The sequence below is a fragment of the Spea bombifrons genome, chromosome 12 (assembly GCF_027358695.1).
Source record: "Spea bombifrons isolate aSpeBom1 chromosome 12, aSpeBom1.2.pri, whole genome shotgun sequence".
Taxonomy (NCBI): Eukaryota; Metazoa; Chordata; class Amphibia; order Anura; family Pelobatidae; genus Spea; species Spea bombifrons.
In genome coordinates, this window is record NC_071098.1 from 28,074,289 (window position 1) to 28,093,394 (window position 19,106).

Sequence of the window (19,106 nt, forward strand, 5' to 3'; positions counted from 1 at the left end):
CAACGTGAATATTATGGACAATGTTAGAAATGTAGACGTAAAGGGATAAACAAAAGTAAGATATTCCAGAGAGTATATTCTGAAAACCAAGATGAAGTTCAAGGTGCGGAACCTAATAGATGGACTTGGGAGCCATTGTCTTAGATTGAGTCACTAAAGGGTGATTTGTCTCATCGACCATTAGCACCTTGTTAATGAGAAAAGTCAGAGGAGAATGAATAGACTAATTTAAGCTGACAGAATGACTCAAACAATCACTCTTTACAACGGTTGTGAGCCAAAGAGCATCTCTGAACGTACAAACCGTGAAATCTTGACATGGAGGGGCTAAGGCAGCAGAAGACCATGTCTGGTTCCTCTGCTGTCAGCTAAGAACTAGATAGCATGCCATCCAACATTTTAAATGGCCAAAGGGGGTAAATTTTGTTTTGGCAGGGGGGCTAATGGACGGCTCTTAACCAAGGACTTTGTGACCGTCTCCTGCTATTTCTATACACAATGTTGGGGCTGTCGAACACTGTGATACATTCAGAGCTACTAGAAAAGAGGGGGGTCAAGGGAGGAAAGAGGGACGCAGGGAGGGCCTGTCCATCCTAAAAAGACACAGGAGATAGGTTTACCTAATAAATTGGCTACTGTCATAAAGGATGGCGGACATTCTATCATGAGGTTCTTTGAGGTTTCTTTCTTTCCGGTTTTATCGCATAGCTCCATATAACCAGGCACTGAACTCACAGTGCATGACTAATACAGATTAAATTGAATTCATCCTCTCGTGTTTATTTTCAGCCCAGCTACAGAGCGCCAGCTCCCTTCCTTCAGGACACAGACACAAAATATTAATATTTAAAATCCATTCTGAATATTTGCGTAAGAAAATAAGAGATCGAAAGCTACCCCCGTCTCCGACCGAGCGAGGGGGGGGTCTAGGAGATGAGGTTTAATGGCAGCTGTTAGAATACAGATACGCGTGAGGTTATTTTCCTCTGCGCAAACATACACAATGCACATATATTACGGCCTCAAAGACGCAAATGAAGACGGGATAATTTCGGAGAACGGTATTCGACTCTGCAAAGAAAACCGGAATATCGCAACATACTAAGTCCTTAAGAATGATTTGAGCTGATGTATCTAATGGGGATTTTATGCACATCCCGAGGGCTTTCACTTAAACATATAACAGAGTTTCATTTCATTTTTTTTCCACCACATTACTCATGAGCTTTTATAGACATACATCACTGATCTGTATTTTTTCCTTCCACATAATTGGTAACATATTCCTTACATCAGTCTCTGAAATACGGTTAATATGACCTGAAAGTAGACTAATCCATGCCTTCTTCTCACCCGGATGCTATATAGTGGCTGATCCATTGGTGGAGGTGGTGGAACTCCATGGTCAATGTTCTCACTTACATAGATAAATCCAACACAACCCAACACAGTTAGCGGTAGAGATTAATACAGTATGGGTATTAAACATGCACGGGACAGGCATATGGCTCCTGAATCTAAGACAAGACCAACGACTGATTAAGGTTTGAGTCTTTACAGCAGGAGAAACGGGCCGAATGGGTCTTATCTGCGGATTCTATGTTTCTTTGATAAGCTATAATGCATTCATTAATGTTGCATATCGATTCTTCTGCTCCAAAGGAGTATCTGGTTGTGATAGTGGGTCTAATAGATCTCTAAAATACTTGCCAATGAACATCATTCAAATGACTTATTATTTCAATGTTTATAATTTGCACATTATGTTGTACGATTAATCTACGAGCTACATAGTTACCTAAAAAAATCATTTATGAGGGGATTCTATTTTACCAGCTTTCTCATGGGTCAGGGTCGGACATCATTCTTTTAGGTGGATGCTAGGTTGATCGTCCATATAAAGATCCTGAAAGGTCTGTATATTTGAGCTAATAGACGAGCTAAGATCCCGATGTCTTCACGCTGGAAATCAATGCTCTTCTACCTCAGATGCAAAAAACCAATTACAATACATTTGAGTCAACAAATCCTCAATTCCTCTGGCTGAAAAAGGGTGAAAGTAGTCCATGATGACTGATTAAAATGCTAACGTTTAAAAATAGCTACAGGCCAACGAGAGCAGACAGGCTAGATCGTTGTCCCAAATGTACCAATGTTCTCCTCCATTAGGAAAGGCCTTGAAGACTAAGTTGGATTTAACCAATTTATCCGATTCCTCATTCCAGCCTGTTACTAAATTACCCAATAAAACTAGCCATAAAATAGTAAATTCTACCTTGAGAATGGTTTTAACCACTTTGATGTCAACAGGTGTCACCTGCTGTCTTCTCTTCCATGTTCCAATCTGTTCCAACTCCACGTACAATCTCCACCAGATGTAAGTGCGTTTAGAATTATATTAATACACACAGATATTTTTTAACCGTTTCTCCATGGTTTTCAACTGTGCAGAGACGCAATGCTCATTGATACCGCAAACAGCTCTGGGTACGGCCTTCTAAAATTAGACATACTATGAAATCTCACGTATGATATGCTTTTGTGTGTGATATGCATGTCTAATTACGAAGTACGTTTCCAAGAAGACTTTACAGGCGTGTCATGTTTTTGTGTATATGTGTATAATACGAACCCACATTTTAGTGCCCTAATGTAGGAAAATAAATATAAATATATTATAATATTACTGCAAATAAGTCTATTATTTGTTCATTATCATTATATTTATATATTATATATTATTTTAATTATTTTTTTTAAATCTCTCTCTCTTTATATATAACTATATATAGTTTTAACACAAAAAAAATATTATTTGTAACATATATCTCTTTGCATATGTGAACAGCAGATTCAATTTAAAAAAATATTTTTTTTCTTAAATAATAAAATATAACATAAAATAAACATACTTTCTCGTATTTATTTCACATTTTTTATTACTTTTTTTGGATTTTAGACTCTTTTTTTTTGTATGGCTTTACAGTCAGCGACTGCTCGGAAATGAACATTTTCTCACACACTATAAACAGACAAATGATTTTTTTTTTTTTTTCCAACAAATTACACGCGTGCATTTGGTTCAACTTTTTTTTTAAATGTTTCATTTAGCACGAGTCAACTTTATTTTCTATCATTTCATATTTTTTTTAAAACAGAAAGACAGACAAATGGGTGTTCAAATGAATGTTTTTGTCCCCCTTAATTGCATTTTTTTTTTTTTTAATTTTGCGCATGCTATGAGGTCCATGCAAATCTCAGCAGATCCAATTAGAGGGCAGGGAAGTGTTGGGATCAGACGCCTTTTCTTAACAAAGGGCCAGAACTTTAGCGGAACTAATGATAATGTTACATGACTCTATGTAGCTAGAACCATATGCGCATGGACTAGCTTTATTGACCACAACTTCCAGGAAGACCCCCCCCAAAAGAGTAATGTGACATCAATGTAACCTCCAAAATATCCAATATCAACACAATGTAACAAGTCATTAAGTTGTTCAGGAAATAGTATGAAGCGTTTAATAAAACAGAGAAAACAAACTAATTGATGGCAGCTTAGAGAAAAAATGTAGTAATTTGCCCAATAACACTCCCCAAATGAATACAAATGATCTAAAAAAATAAAATCTCTAAAAATGATCAAAAATAACATGTTTATTGTGAAATAACGTAACGGAAATTAAGTATTGCATGACCGCGGATATGTTGGCTCATGGTGGTTGACCCCTCCAAAAGGGGGTAGATTCTACAGGTGTATGTGAAACCTGATCATCTCTGTCTTTGACCTTTCTCTAAATGATCTCAACGAGACTTTATTCCTTGATTTGGGATGGAAATTCTTGGGAACCCTAAAAGACAATCGATAAAGTCAAAGAACCTGACCTTATCGGAATACTTGAACCGCTTGTGATAATCCTTGCTCTCAAGGATGCTCAATCTAGTGTTTGTAACCGAAAAGCTAAGATTTCATGTAAATTTATGGATTACAGGCACGTTGATTCAACATTTTTGCACCCTATCTATCCTATCTCGTCTTTTGCATTAGAAAAGAGAATACAAAGCCAGGCTCCATGAGAGGCTGGAAGACAAACTCTTCCACATGGTTACGATCATCACTATAAACACCAAAAAAAGTGATCATAGTCGTAAATCTTGCCCAACTTTATAATACTGTTGCAGCTACCTTTTTTTTTTTTCAAACAGGAAGGAGGAAACCATCGAATATCAATCAACTTTGACATTTTTATCAGTCGCACACACACACATAATGTACATTATTACATGTATCAATAGAAAGACAGTCAACGGAAAAGTGCCTTCATCGCAATTCGAGAAGCTCGCGGTTTACAAGGTTCACTTGCTGTCCAGTGATCTATTGCCACAAGCTCTTGTACAAAGTCTTCTGAAGACATCTACCTTCCCCCAAAACATCATCAATGCCAGCTAGTGAGGTGTGTTGGTCAACAACAGTCTTCGTGGACCTTCTCCGGTTACAGAAGATGTAGAGTCCTTCATCTACCACCATTGATACTTGGCCATTAGAACACAGAACGCTGACCAAAAGAGTTGTTCTTTGTAACCCAACCAATGTGGAAACAAGGGGTGATGTCATGGCGGCATTTCTTCAGAAGCCAAGCACTGAGTTCCCTGCTCATGGATTTATTACGCTGGGAGTAGAGGCTTTCCTTTGACATGCAAATAACTCAGATGCAGGTTCCTTGTTAGGCTAATCAGTGGTTGTTTTAGCTAATGAATTAACTCTGTTCTGCAAACTCTTCATCTTCATCACCCATGCAGTGTTCATTGTGTCGCTGGAGATTGAAATGGTTGATCGATAATTCAGATCTCTGCATTATCGTTTGCCAGAAGGACTTTTAGAGTTCACCGTGTCTTGGTGACCTTCATCTAATAATGCATAATGAGTACTTTATGGCTTTAAGGAAAATCAAAATGATTCTGCTGTTATCGGCTGCGCCTTTTTCTCTTCTAAGTCTGAGGAGCCGCCTCCCCGCAAAAAAAATATGTAATGAAGAGGAAATAGACAGTGAAGCACCTGACACGGAGACCTGAAAAAATAAAAAAAACAGAGAATTGTATGGGAAAATGTATAGGACAAGCGTAAGATGTGACATAATGCAGCCAAAGTATTCCTATTACAATCATTAATACCAGAACATTGGTTCTCGTTGACATGGTCAGTCTGGTCTGATGGTCTGTGGCCCATTAGACCCAGACTGGCCATCGGGTAGAATTTGTCTGGTGGGCTGTTGCCCTCTAGTGTCTGCCAGGTATCTTTTAGTGCCACTCACATACAAGGCTTATGTGAAATTATAGAAGGTCATACTTTACAACAGTAGATAACATAGCTGCTTACATTTACATAGGACACATATGTTCCAACGTACTGGGACAACAAAGCCAATGGTTAAAATGGGTTTTCCCCAGATGATCCTTAAATCTAGTTCTATGGTATGACCAGTGGCATTTCAATTCATCTTTAGTCGGAGCTGATACCTTTCAATGAACCAACAGTGAAGAAAGATGTACTTAAGCTTCTGGGACCTTCTTCAGAAGAGACTTCCGAAGTCCTGAAAAAACATTTTTTCTATGTTGGTCCAATAAAAGGTCCCCAGTTTCACCAAAGACTCATTTTTCTCTTACGTCATATGGCTATATGTATTATTTTCTTTAAATTGTACACCCCTCTTGTCCTTTGGTTGAACCCTTTATGTATTTAAACATTTCCATCGTGCCCCCCCTCTTATCTATCCTGCTGTCTAGACACGTGGAGATTTACTCCTTCCTTGTGATTCTTTTCCTATGTTTCCTTTAGAATCAATATATATAATCTAACATATACTGGATAAGTAATTCTTGGAGTTCGGGTCTGCCCGCTATGGAGCTAAATTATACATCAAATCGAGACACAGCTGTATAGGAAAACGATGAGCCTCCAGCTAGCCAGATCACTCGCAAATTGAAATGGTAAACCACACATCTGTATGTAACGCTGGTAAAAGAGCTCAATGCATGTCGAGCAGATGTATGGCTATAGTAACAAAACAAAAAAACCTACAGGGACTTGAACCCAGGTCAGGTATTACAATTAAACCATCAACGTGGGAGCCATTAAGCCCTGAATTGTAACCCTTTCTATTGATGAGTTTGCTCATCCAAGGTAATGTTAACGGATTCAGAGGATGTGATATTGTTTCAATTAGTACAGCCCTTGTATCGTAAAGGCCCTTTCTGTTACAATGTGTCTCTCCAGATGGAGCTTCAAAGGAAGGAGTATTGGATCATCCAAATTACAAAATGGTCACAAACCCTACGCTGAATGTGCGATATTTAGTACCTTTCAAGACGCATACAGGCGAAGGGGCTACGTGGAGAACACACTAAATGAGCACAGGAATGGCCCATGTTCATGTCCAATTCATGAGACATTTCAGTTGTAGAAGTGGAGTTCAATTGAAGGGAAGTTCAATTGAAAATAGAAAAGTCATAATGTGATTTTTTTTTTTGTCCAAGAACGATTGGATGGACATGGGTGAAACAAGGCGATATTTTAGTTTAGGGCACCTGCAAACTAAATCTGGATGTGTTCATGTTTAATGGTCTGGCCCGGAGGTTGTCTGAATGATATCTGTCGCTTACATGGCACTCCTATATATCTTAAGAAACATAAAAAAGATCACGATTCGCTACATGGAAAACTACTCTTGCCTAAAGAGAATACCAAACATCTGGATTCTCAAACCTGCATCTGACGTGATTAACGAACAACAACTCTGACAAATCTCAGCCAATGATAACACGAGAGTGACAGATTGACCATGTCTGCGCTCTTGCAAAAAAAAAACAGTGTATGAAATGCTACGTTTTGCAAGTTATGCATCAATTATGAGCCTGGTTGTAAATGTAGCAATGTTTATTCATACATGAGAACTAATCAAAGCAATTGCGAGCAGAATTCCTAATTAGCAGCGCTCATTAGAGTCAACAGACAGGCCCATTAATAAAGCACCGAAGAGATTTTTGAAAGCATCGGTACATTAGGGAAAAATTTGAAAGAAAAGAAAAAGAGAAACATTGTTAACGATGGAAAACATTATGGATATTTAAGCAATCCAATGGAGCTACAGACTCATTTACTTACTGTTTAGATAGTGCTCACTCTCACCACGTTCAATAAAAGACCTTCTGAATAATTTGACTATTTAATTATAGTAATGGGTTAATTGTGTGGTTTTGCCACAAACCAATGAATTTAATTACAACGCTGAAATTTTTCCATTGAGGAAGCTGGCAATTTAAAATGATTAACAAAAAAAAAAAAAGAAGAAGAAGAAGCGCGGTGTATCATAAAAGCGATGGAAAAGGAATACGGACAAAAGGAAGACCTAACCGAGTCTGGTTAATAAACCAGTAGAAGTCTGTGGAATTGGGTATTCTGGTATGGGGAGTGGTGGTCAACGAAAGCCCTGTTGGTCATCTTGAAGAACATCTGAACCATGCTTCATATTGACCTGAATCTTGATAGAACTTATGAGTGTCATGAACGAATATCTTCCTGGAGGGCTGTATGTCATATATGTCTGATACAAAGGTTTGGTGGCACTGAAGAAATAAAAGTAATCCCCAAGGTGGTCCCCAAAGGCCAATAATATAAGGAAAAGAAGTCTAAGAACACTCACGGGTCTGAAACCTGAATAAATCCTGTAATCACAAATTACTGCTCATTTATAAGACAATTGGCAGTGCTTTAAGATACATTTCATCCAGGGTGATAGCTTATAGGCTATATCGTCGAGATGTAGAAGGATAAATGGAAACATTTAGACTCTAATATTAAACACCGGCTAGTTAATCTCAACCACGTTAAGGATATATGTGATTACCAACAGAGGTGTCATGGTAGACAGATGTGCGCCTCCTGTTTCAGTAATTGCTTCTTCCTTTGCAAACTATCTGTTCTTAATGATATTTTTACCAGGTAGTAAAATTGCCTGAGCGGGATTCTGTTCCACGGGCTAAAGGAATTAACATATTATCGAGATTATAGAAAGTTCTTATAAATCACTGAGCTTTCATGGAAGCCACGATCACGGCTCAGCCTCACAAGTTGTATAAGGTATTTTCTTTCAAGAAATGTATAGTCAAGTCCTCAGTACCTAGAGTTTCTACAGCATGAGGCCACCATTTTTGGTCTTCTTATGAGCCTTTTGTGGTCCTCAAAAGACTGAAGGCTATGAGCTATGATGTCATAGTTGGAGCCATTGGTCACTGGGACCAGAGGGGACTTAAAGTTACTTGATATGAAGAAGAGAACCAACCACTAGGCCAAAAAAGCCCATCTATCCTTCTATCTATCCTTCTATCTATCTATCTATCTATCTATCTATCTATCTATCTATCTATCTATCTATCTATCTATCTATCTATCTATCCATTCATCGTTTGATCTGTCATCTCTCTGGATGTACAGTTGGAGTTCTGAGAATTTAGTTGTCTTCGTGGATTAATCACGATGTTAACATAAAATTTAACTGTACCGTAAATTATAATCAGCATGACTGCTTGTGGGAAAGAAACTAAATATGAAAACTAATTAAGGAAAATGAGAAAAAAATGTTCCTCAGTAGGCGGCCGATCATTTCATGATTTTTCTTGAAAAAGTAAATTAGGAAGCAACATGTTTTGTATCCCGTATCCCAATGGAGTGGCTCCTCTTTCTTTTCTTTATGTTCTTTTGATATAAACAACCTTCAAAATCTTTAGAATTTTGTGTTTCTACCTACTCTGCTAAACTTAGCATTAAACACTAGAAATCATTATTGAATCTGGTAAAACTTTGTCTCATTCATCATTTTTGCTGGGAACACTTAATTATCATGTGACAACACAAGCAGGCACTGATAGGTTGTTGCCATAGAACCTGAAGACTTTCTCTGCTTTTTATGTGCTTAAATCTTTAAAGAAAAGAATAAAATAACGGAAGTTGATTTATTTAACATACTGGGGACTGCAATTAATGTGTGTTTTAGGGGAACAGCTACTTTAAGAGGGGGGCACCCAAATATTTGGAAATACTTACAGTCCTTTTGATCTGGTTTTCACTTCTTAGGTAGTAGGCGCCACTAGTCAGAATGCGTATTGTCCACGATTATACTTGGCTTCTCTCGAGGAGGGGGTGATTTTGTCACAAAACTGCTAAGAGCCTTCTCCTGCACGGATCAATAAGAGGCAATTTATTTAATCCCACGAAACTGGGAGAATCGTGTCAGTTATGGTATTGGCAGCTGCTAAAAAAATAGAGTTTTCTGAAAACGTTCATAAAAAAAACAGATAGTTTTTAACTGCTCCTAAGACACATTAAGCGGACTCCTTCGTAAATGTCTAACAAGTCAAAATTCATATTAAAAATCTGTGTGTGTGTAAAGAGTACACCTCCAAAGTAGGGTTGCCCCCTGTCCAGGTTTCAGCTAGACAGTCCCAAAATTTATGTCCCTAAAAAAATGCTGTGCTAGTGACCATGTGATTCATCTTTCCACGTTGGGGTTCTCTTACCTGCTACTCTCTTCCCTCTTTTTTTCTCCTTTTCTTTTTCTCTTCTCTCCAAACAGCTTTCTCTCTCGTCTCTCTCTCATCTCCTTTCCCTAATATCCGTTCTCTCTTTTCGTCCTCCTCGCCCTGTTTTCTCTCTCCTCTTTTTTTTTCTTCCTTCATCCACCTCTCATTTCTACTCTCTTTAAGTTTCTTCTTTCTATTTTCTTTCTACTTTTCTCCTCTCATTTCTCCCTTCTCTCCCCTTTTTTTTTGTTTCTCCTCTCCCTTCTCTCACATCTCGTTATCGATCTCCACCCTCTTTTCTCTCCTCAACCCCTTTTCTCCTTTCTCTCTTCTATCTTTGTTATCTCTTTTATCTCTACTAAGTCAAACACCTATGGCCGCACACCCCAGTCACACCGCTATGCTCTCACACAGGGTTCTGGAAACGGCTTGGCAAGAGGTGGCAACCTTCCTCCCAAGTGTCCCTGCTTAGGAAACACAGTCCCTCCTTAGGACCATTTATGTGATAATTCCCCCTTAATGATTATTGGAAGCCAAAAAGGTTATGAATATTTAGTATTTACCTCCACCAGCTGATGCCAGTGTTCTATGGGCTTCCGAGGGTTTGCCAACATCTCGTTCCAGTGCTCTCTGCCAGGCATATCTGCATCGCTGCCCACCCGACACATTCCAATAACCTCGTTATGTCCTATACTGTGCAAGAAAAATTACAAAAAAGGCTGTTATGTCGTTTCATACCTGCCGTTTTTGCATATAAGTTAATTATTTGGCCATGAATGCAAACCAAGCCACGTAATTATGATAATTATTACATTCATAGAGATCCTATCAAGAAAAGCTATCATTATCCTGCTCACTAGTAACCAAATTATCGAACTGAAGTCAACCGGCTTTGATATTATAAAGATGTTAGATTTCATAATAATAATTACTTATTGTTTTGCCAAGTCCTAGGGCGGCAGAGAAGCAGCAGCCCCTCTGAGAGCCAATTGCCCTAATCGGTGAAAAGCAACACTGCCGAATGGGCCGGTTAAAAAGGAGACCCCTGATCTCCTCAACTATACCATTAACCCCATGGAGAGGCACAGACCTCCATAGTTTACGTCCGACCAGCCCTGCATGTTCTTAAAAGATGGGGCGCTGGGATATGATGTCATATCCTGGTGCTCAGCAGTAAGCAGGGCGGCATGGAGAAAGGGTGGTTGGCGCTGACCTGGGTTAGGCCTAGGACAGCGCTCAAGATAAATACAGCACTGCATATGAGTACTAAACATTGTGTTTAAATATAAATGTGAGGGATAATATGTATATATGCGCACCTTAAGGCAAAATGGCGGCCTTGTTTTTCGGCCTGTTTCCCATGTCTAATTTGTACATATATGAATGTTTGTGAGGAACATGGCTGTGCCACAATTGCAGCCAAAAGAAATATTGACTAAAACCTCAGCTAAAAGCCATAAAATTATATTGAGCTACAGTTTTTTTAGACTAACGAGGCAGACAGAGGTGATCCTCTACTAATTCCATCAAACTTAAACTTGTCCCGAGACCTCTGAGGTCATAAAATCTTATGGAACTTTACAGCTTTTTCTGTGCTGGTCCAATGAGATGTTTAAATGTTTGTTTAAATTTTGTAACGGGTGGTATTTAGTGTTTTATTTTTAAATTTTTTTTAAAATGTCGCTTTAAAATGTATGTTCTGCTTACCCGTTAACTAAAATCATCTCCGATTACACCGACCTCCCCGGCCTCCCACGGAGCCCCTTCCACAAACGCGACGCTCCGGGCCCTGGCAGCAGCTGGAGTATCAAAGTCTGTCTATCCCTGCTGCTTAATGACACTTTAGCATCGACATTAATTATTTGAGAAGTGAAAGATGAGACAATAAGCCCCGGCGCTCCATCAGATCGTAGCCGTGGCCTCTTATAGTGGATGCAACAATTATTTTATATCAGTAGGTAGAAGAACGTGAATATTGGAGACTTTCCTGGGATTCATATTTACTAAGCGGCGATGAAACCCTCAACCGGACATACAGGACACTTGAAAATATACTGGTGTTGTGCCAGGGCCGGTTTGGGTCGGAAAAACAACACTTTAAGGCCAGCAGTCAATAAATGACATAAATGCGAATGCATGAGACGCTCTTGCACCTATACAGGTAAGTCATCCTATGCACTCTTTTATCAATTAGACAATACATTTGATTGATCTGTTTGCGAACGCACGCAGGTCCTCGGTGTCTTACCAATCATAGTCCATTACTGCGATTGTGAGGCTGACATGGTCCATATTCTCATTGGGAATGTCAAACACGAGCGCCTCGTTATACGTCGGGTTTAACGTGTTCTTCTTTATCGACGTTTTCCGTTTCTTCAGCCTCCGTCCCTCGCAGATGAGAGAGGCTTTCACGTACGGATCTGTAATCGAGATTAAGCAATTAGCGAGTGAGCGGCAGGGCGCTGAAAGATCACAAAGTTACTTCTGGACCGAAGGAAAGCGATAACCATTCATTCAAATAAATTCTTGTGAAATAACCGCTAGATGGTTAACGGCAACACATGTATCCTTTTCATTTATCACTGAGATCCGATCTCAAACTGAAGGAACAGAAATAATACCCTGATGTATAGCAAAGTGTCAGTAATTAATCCTTACTATATTCACGATCAGACCTATGCAATAGCCGAGGAACCGAAATACCCAAGCCTGCTTTGAAACCTGATTAGGGCATGAAATATTTAGCAGGGATAAGTATAGCTAATATCCTGCGTCAAGCTTCTGTTCCTTCATAATGTAAAGATCAAGTTTCTGCTGTCCCTCTTGGAACAGATCAATGAATTGATCGAAAGTATAATCTATCTATATAATATATATATATATATATATATATCTCAGGGGAGAGGACGTCACTGAAAGTGCAGGATAGTTCAAGTTAGGGCAAAATGATGGAGTTTTCAGTGATGTGATATTGGCGTGAGTTCAAGTTACGACAAAACGATGGTGCTTTTGGTGACGTCCTCTCCCTTGAATGGAAGATCGGAGAGAGTGTCACCGCAAGTACCGCCATTTTGGAGGAAGTTCTCGCCAGGTTATGTCTGCCGAGATGCGGACGAAGATAAAAGATTGGAGATAAAAGAAAAGGTAGAAGATATAGAAGAAGAAGTAGAAATGGTCAGCAAAGAAACATTTAAAAGCATGAGAGGGAGAGTGTACTAGAATGAGAGTGTGAGAGAGTGTGAGGGAATGTGTATTTCTGACAAGAATTCAGAGCTTTTTGCTTCGTTTTCATCCCATTGGTGGGGGTCTGGCTTTGTTTTGTGGCTTCGTACGAATTGCTGAATTTACTAAAATTAATTTTCTTTCTAATTCCATCTAATCCAAATGCACAGGTCCAGAATATATATATATATATATATATATATATATATATATATATATATATATATATTATCCACTAAACAGTGAGTATGGGAAAAAAATGACAAATGGCCGATTCCTCCATTTGTGATTGTAAAACTCACCAGATTTGTCCATTAATAATTCATTGTTAACGACATAAGATCTCACTACAATAGTTACCAAACTGCTGAACGACACTGGCTGTATTTATAAACTAATACTTATTTTTAAAGGCCCAATACATGCTTTTGTGCATTTTTTTTTTTGTTCAATTTGAAAAAATGTCTTTAATGAATTCAAAATTAACCCTCGTTATGCATTTCAGACCTGGCTGCGTAACAATAATGCCCAATGTTTTTTATTTGATTAAATGTAGGATAATTGCCCCTCGATATATTGAGCTATTTCCCAGATATTTAACATCATTCTTATACCTCTTCTGATTTATATACAATATTTCCCGTCACATACTCATGGTCTCTATTGATTTGTTTATTTTTGTTTGTTGTATTCTGTAGGGACTTCGTCGCTATATATCTTTGTTTTTTTTTACTCCCCTCTGTGCCGTATTGACTAATTAATCATGGGATCATCAACTGCGGCTTTAGAATGAATGAGTGGTTAATCGCATTGTGTAAAGCACATTAGGTTTCTGGCTGTATTCACTAATCAGCTCTTTCGGTTACAACAGCATAGCATCCAACAGTCCTGATTTTCGGGCACAGTTCCAGCTCAGATCTCCTTATTGTGGCATTTTGTAGCCAGCCTGTTCGTCAGGTCAGGTAAGGTGGGTGACCACGCCCCTGGACCCACCCACAATTTCCCATGACCCACCCATTCCCTCCTCTAACCACACCCCCAACACGGTGTTACATAAATAGCTCTCTTGCCACCCAGCCACATTTTTAGGCACATTAGGCTGAAACTCAATTGTCCTTTTTTTGGGTCATTTCAAATATTGGGATTTATTCCAATAGATAAAAATCTTTCCTTTTTTAAAAAAAATTTGTAACTAATGATATAATTTAAGTCTCCATTAGCGACGAGACACTTTCTACAAAATATACTGACCGGCCGTGAGAAAAGAAAACGTTTCAGCCCAAAATCAATTGGTGTTAATGAATTTTTTAACTGCCGGTCTCGCCAAACGGTGAAAAAAACCTCTTCCTCCGCGTTTCAATTATGGATTTCAAGGACATTTTTACAAGAAAAAGAAAAAAAAAAGTGATTTTAAAGCACGGAACGATCTTACCTGAGAAACCGGTCAAATCCATAGCCTTTAAGTTGGTCGCTTTTATAATTGTAACAGTGAGACGGCCGGCGGTCGGGAGGTAACAGAGCGAGAAGTTAATTTCACCCAAATCAGCTTTCTCCTTAAAATGCAAAAAACAAAATATATAAAAATATACAGAAATATACAGAAATATAGAAGTCATTATATTTCCTTAAACCGAATTTCCTGCTGCACCGCATAATAATTATTTTGCGAAGAAATGGGACTGTCCCTCCTGAAGCAAGACACTTGGGAGGCACGTGGATCGAAATCCGGCTGTGGATTTATCTCTTTGACGTTTTAAGGCACCCGACCTCAGAGGTCCCTTCTTTAGAAAATAAGTACCTGTATAGCTTAACTCCAGGGCTATTGGACTGGCCCCTGATGTACGATTGGGCAATAGTGGGTGGAGCCAGCTATTACCCCCACCCATTTACCCCCCGAAATTCCACCCTATTTTGCCTGTACCCTGACCCCAACACAGGGCTAATATTCTGCCTCTCCCCTACCGTGAAAATTTTTAGTGGGCACCCATGTAGCAGCTGTTTGAAAGAATAATCATGGGATTGCATGATTATTCCTCCCCATTACCCTGCTACAGTCTTTTGTTTTGTTTTTTTTGGTGGAACCTCGGGAATTAAGAAGACGTTATTATTTATATCTTCATTTTTTTATTTTGGTTTCCATCTGTTTTTTGTGTCTGTAGCCCAATGTTGTTGTCTGCGCCCCGGCTCTGTCCCGTTTCCAGCGTAATAAATATGTATGACTTGTCAGAGCCAGCGATCTGTGACATTACAAATTCATCGGCGATGAGAAACAAAAAAACGGCGGAATAATCCAGTTCTTGCCGCAGAAACACAAGCGCGCCAACGTGTGCCCGGAAAGCAAAGTACATGCAACATACAACATACACACACCAGCGTGTAGACACGTAGAATGTACGGCAGACAAAACCCCTTCAGCCTCATCCAGTCTCCCCGTTTCGTCTTAGATTCGCACGTATATTTAAATTCCCTCACTGTGTTACCCTCTACCACATCTGCTGGGAGGCTGTTCTACTAATCTACCACCCTCTGACCCTCTAGGTTTAGATAACGGCCTCGTGTTTTAAGACACAGAACGTTCAGACCTCAATTGGTTTTATACAGGCTAGTGAGGGGAGATCAGAGAAAGCGGGGCAACTACACTGCGAAAATGCCCCCCCAAAAATCATGACTGTACTGCAGAAAAGTGTACTTTTGGGATGTATGGGTAAAATGATCCCAGCAGAGATTTTTTTTCAACCTAGACAGCGTATCTATGCTATCACTACTCCTTCGTTCCCCTAAATTAAATCAACCGTCAGATAACAATTATAGCGACTTTCACGGGGTTTTATTGACCAAACATATAAATTATGTCGAAAAAAAAGCTGCAGATATAAGAATCTTTATCATTGCTATAGAACAGATAGCTTTAGATTATCCGTGAGGGTGAGGGCGAGTGTGTGTGTGAGGGAGGGAGAGAGAGAGATAGAGAGAAAAAAAGAGAAAAAAAAACTCTCCACAAATTAAAAGAGGTTAAGGACATCAGACGTAATTATACAGCAGTCAAGAAGACCAAAGCACTTCTACAGGAGTCCTGGCTTATTTTTAATTTGAAATTAAAATGCGTTTTGGCTCTTAAAGGCAATAAATACGAATAAAAAAAAAAGAAAGCGGTGCGCAGATATTGTCTGCTGCTCGGATCCCTTCAGCTGCCGTTAGCTTCGGACCTGCGCAGAGCATACTGTCTATAGCCGAAGCAATTACCCAAACTAATCAACCGAGCTTCCTTCTCCATACATATTAAACGTTATTGAAATCCGTGTCTCTTGAAACAGGGCCAAGAAATGCTACTGCTTTTTCCCGAAATGAGAAACGTCGGCCCATCGCACAGAGATCATTCATTTCTGAGCTTATTAAATAGACCCCGGAGGGTTTGATCCGGTTCGGGACGAGGAAGCCAACTGGATGGCAAGCCGTCCTTGATTTATATCACGTATTTGTCTACTGAATCGGGCAGCTTCAGAATACGGAGCATTAAATTATCGAGTTTTTAATTAAATGTGGAAGCAGGTTTTTATGCCGGGAGTTACCTTTTTTATGTTTTATCTTTTTTTTATGGGACGGCTGGGAACTTTTACCCTGGTGGCTGGCCCTGCCACCTGTCATTATAATATAATGTATCAAGGCAGATGACAACGGCATCTTCCAGTCCTTCACAATGTTCACTCCTCAAGACGGACTCCATAGAACATAAGTAAAGCGGGCATATTGAGTATACGTACACTAGATAAAGTCCTTGATACCCCAGGTAGCGATGGACATACATGGGAACTTCCCATGGTAGGCTACATGCAGCTCTCCTTCCAAGGAGAACACTTAAGAAGGGTCACCTTAAATATGAAATAGACAACATCGACAGCATAGACCTCTACTGTGCCTTTTGTGGGATGAAGCTGGATGGGAAGCGAGGGAAAGCGGGTGGTAAGTAGGTGCCAGGAGTGGCGAGTGGGAAGGACCACAAGCCCATGCCTTGGCCAGAAAGAAGAAACTGACCAGGAGACCCGGGGGAAACAGGGCTTCACCTGGAGACTTCCCGGGTATGGGAACATGTATATGCTACTGCAACAGCATCCTGTGGAAATGTCCACCTCTCCTGTGGTTACATTTTCATGAAAGATTCCAGAAAGGAACACAATCCCACAATGAAAATTGCAAATATTCTGTAGAGAATTCCGTTAAGAAATATTTCTGTACTCCATCATCTGTAGCAAAGCCAAGGGACTCATGAGAAACTATAGAACATACGTAAGCACGTGGACAATAAATCTTAGTGGCTTCGTACATAATTTAGATAGAAATCATGCCCTGATGGTGAGGACCAAGTCAACCAAACTCTGTTGTTTCAAGAAAATACATCTAAAGCGTGATTTGTCACAGTACATAATACGGCTTTCACCCTGAGGAAAAGGCAACAATAAACCTGGAACCAAAACCACCGGAAGAAACGTCAACAGCCAAAGACAAGATGAAGACACGAAGAACGAAAATAAATACGTTCTAGAATACTTAATAATGTAGCTAAAAGAAGATATTTCAATCGATGGCCCAAACCTTAACATAAAGAAGTCCTCATGAATGAGAAAGAAAATCCAGACAAGTGGCTCTATAAAGGAACTCAAGGTGGATCACGATGAAGTGGAGATTGTCAAAAGATTTTGCTCTTCTGGGCTTGAACATCACCCAACATGATGAATGGAAGTAAGAAGACTACCATTGTTAAGAAAGGGACACAAAGAGAAAATGTTCATCCTTGTTGAAAGAAGAAGATGGATGGTTTTTAGTCAAGGAACATACCAGCAAAAATGTGCAAGAGCTCATTATCATTGGACTAGGATTCTAAAAAAAGAGTTTTAAATGGTCCATGGGGTTTACGTTGATGTTAAAAATGGAGTGGAAGGGGAACATTGCCCTACTACAGATGGAACCTATAGGACCTAACCATGGGATACCATGGGATAATGACCAATGGGATAATGGCCAAGGGGATAATAGCCAAGGGGATAATGACCAGTTGTTTCAATGCATTAAGATGAAGTCTGGGTAGATTCAATCAGTAGATCAAGACAAGGACAGTACATAAAGTTGTTAGTTTAATAGAAGCAAACTCTTTTGCTATTTACGTAGATAAACTTTTTTTTTCCCCCCAAAATGATGAGAGTTACAATACCAGCTTATTGGCAATAACGAAGGTGAGCTACTCATAATGTCTATTACTCTCCTCTTTCCCCCTACGGTTAGTAAAATATTACCATTATGATTAAATATTAATTATAAATTAAATTGCATTTCTTTTCACTTAAAACCCAGTCATAAAAAGCAATGTCAGGTTTCGACTTCCCAGATTAATTTCGTTTGATGTCATTATTAACTAATAGAACATTATCATGTGACTCTGGGTGGGTCGTCATTTGCATAAATCTATAACTAGAATATTAACATTTTATATTTTTAAAATATATATATTTTTTTATAATGTAGAATTTAGTGATGTAAGCAGCTGCCTATAGGAATTGTTATAAAGATAAAGTATCTTTTTTTGCTAATAGATTCACTTTTTTTGGAGCTATCCCTGCTTTTCTTCAAGTATATATTACCAGTGCCATTTATAATGATTTAAATCTGATGAAGCTTGAAATTTAAGGAATTAGTAGGAAAACTGGTCCGCTTTGATCATATCTGCTAAATTTTGTTTTGGAATAAAGGCGAAACGCGTCGCACTATTCTTCTTGCTAACCCTAAAACTATACAAAACAATCCTTATTTATGTCTTTAAATTTACTGAAAAAAAACAAGTTTTTTCAATAATGAGAGAATATTTTTGTGTTTAATATTATAAATGACTTTTTTTTTGCATTGCCCAAGCTTTTCATGGTCTGAGCAGAAGAATTAATTTATTCTAAATGTAATAGAATTTTTTCCTGTTAGTTCTTTTTTTTTATTTTTTATTTTTTTTTTGAACCAGGGTTCCTTTAGCAAAGGATAATTTTAATGAAAATGACGGAACTTTACTATTTTTCATTCAAAAATATATTCTATTTAATTTGCTTATTTATTTATTTATTTGGAAAAAAGAAAAGTGCGTTAAGCTGTAGTAATACTGTTGTTTTTGGAAAAGATTCACAGCTGGTAAAGAAAATACAGTGTTTTACGACACAAAAACATTATTTGTTTTATTTAGGAAAACACTGATTATACAGAAAACCTAAGGAATGGGGGGGCAGCAGCTGTTACAATGCGGACATAAAATCAGGAAATGCTTGTAAAATTAG

At 38.7% G+C, this 19,106-nt stretch overlaps 1 protein-coding gene across 1 annotated transcript in view; it reads right to left on the reverse strand.

Annotated features, from left to right (window-relative positions):
* Positions 1 to 4,008: 4,008 nt before the first annotated feature.
* Positions 4,009 to 19,106, reverse strand: part of SYT3 (synaptotagmin 3) — a 55,075-nt gene continuing 39,977 nt past the window's right edge. Inside the window, exons 7-11 of the mRNA XM_053451737.1 lie at positions 14,231 to 14,351; positions 11,825 to 11,996; positions 10,140 to 10,269; positions 9,101 to 9,230; positions 4,009 to 5,069 (exon numbers count right to left, since the gene is read on the reverse strand). Coding sequence (XP_053307712.1) covers positions 9,144 to 9,230; positions 10,140 to 10,269; positions 11,825 to 11,996; positions 14,231 to 14,351 — 510 coding nt within the window. The 3' untranslated portion in view covers positions 4,009 to 5,069; positions 9,101 to 9,143. The remainder of the gene's footprint in view (positions 5,070 to 9,100; positions 9,231 to 10,139; positions 10,270 to 11,824; positions 11,997 to 14,230; positions 14,352 to 19,106) is intronic.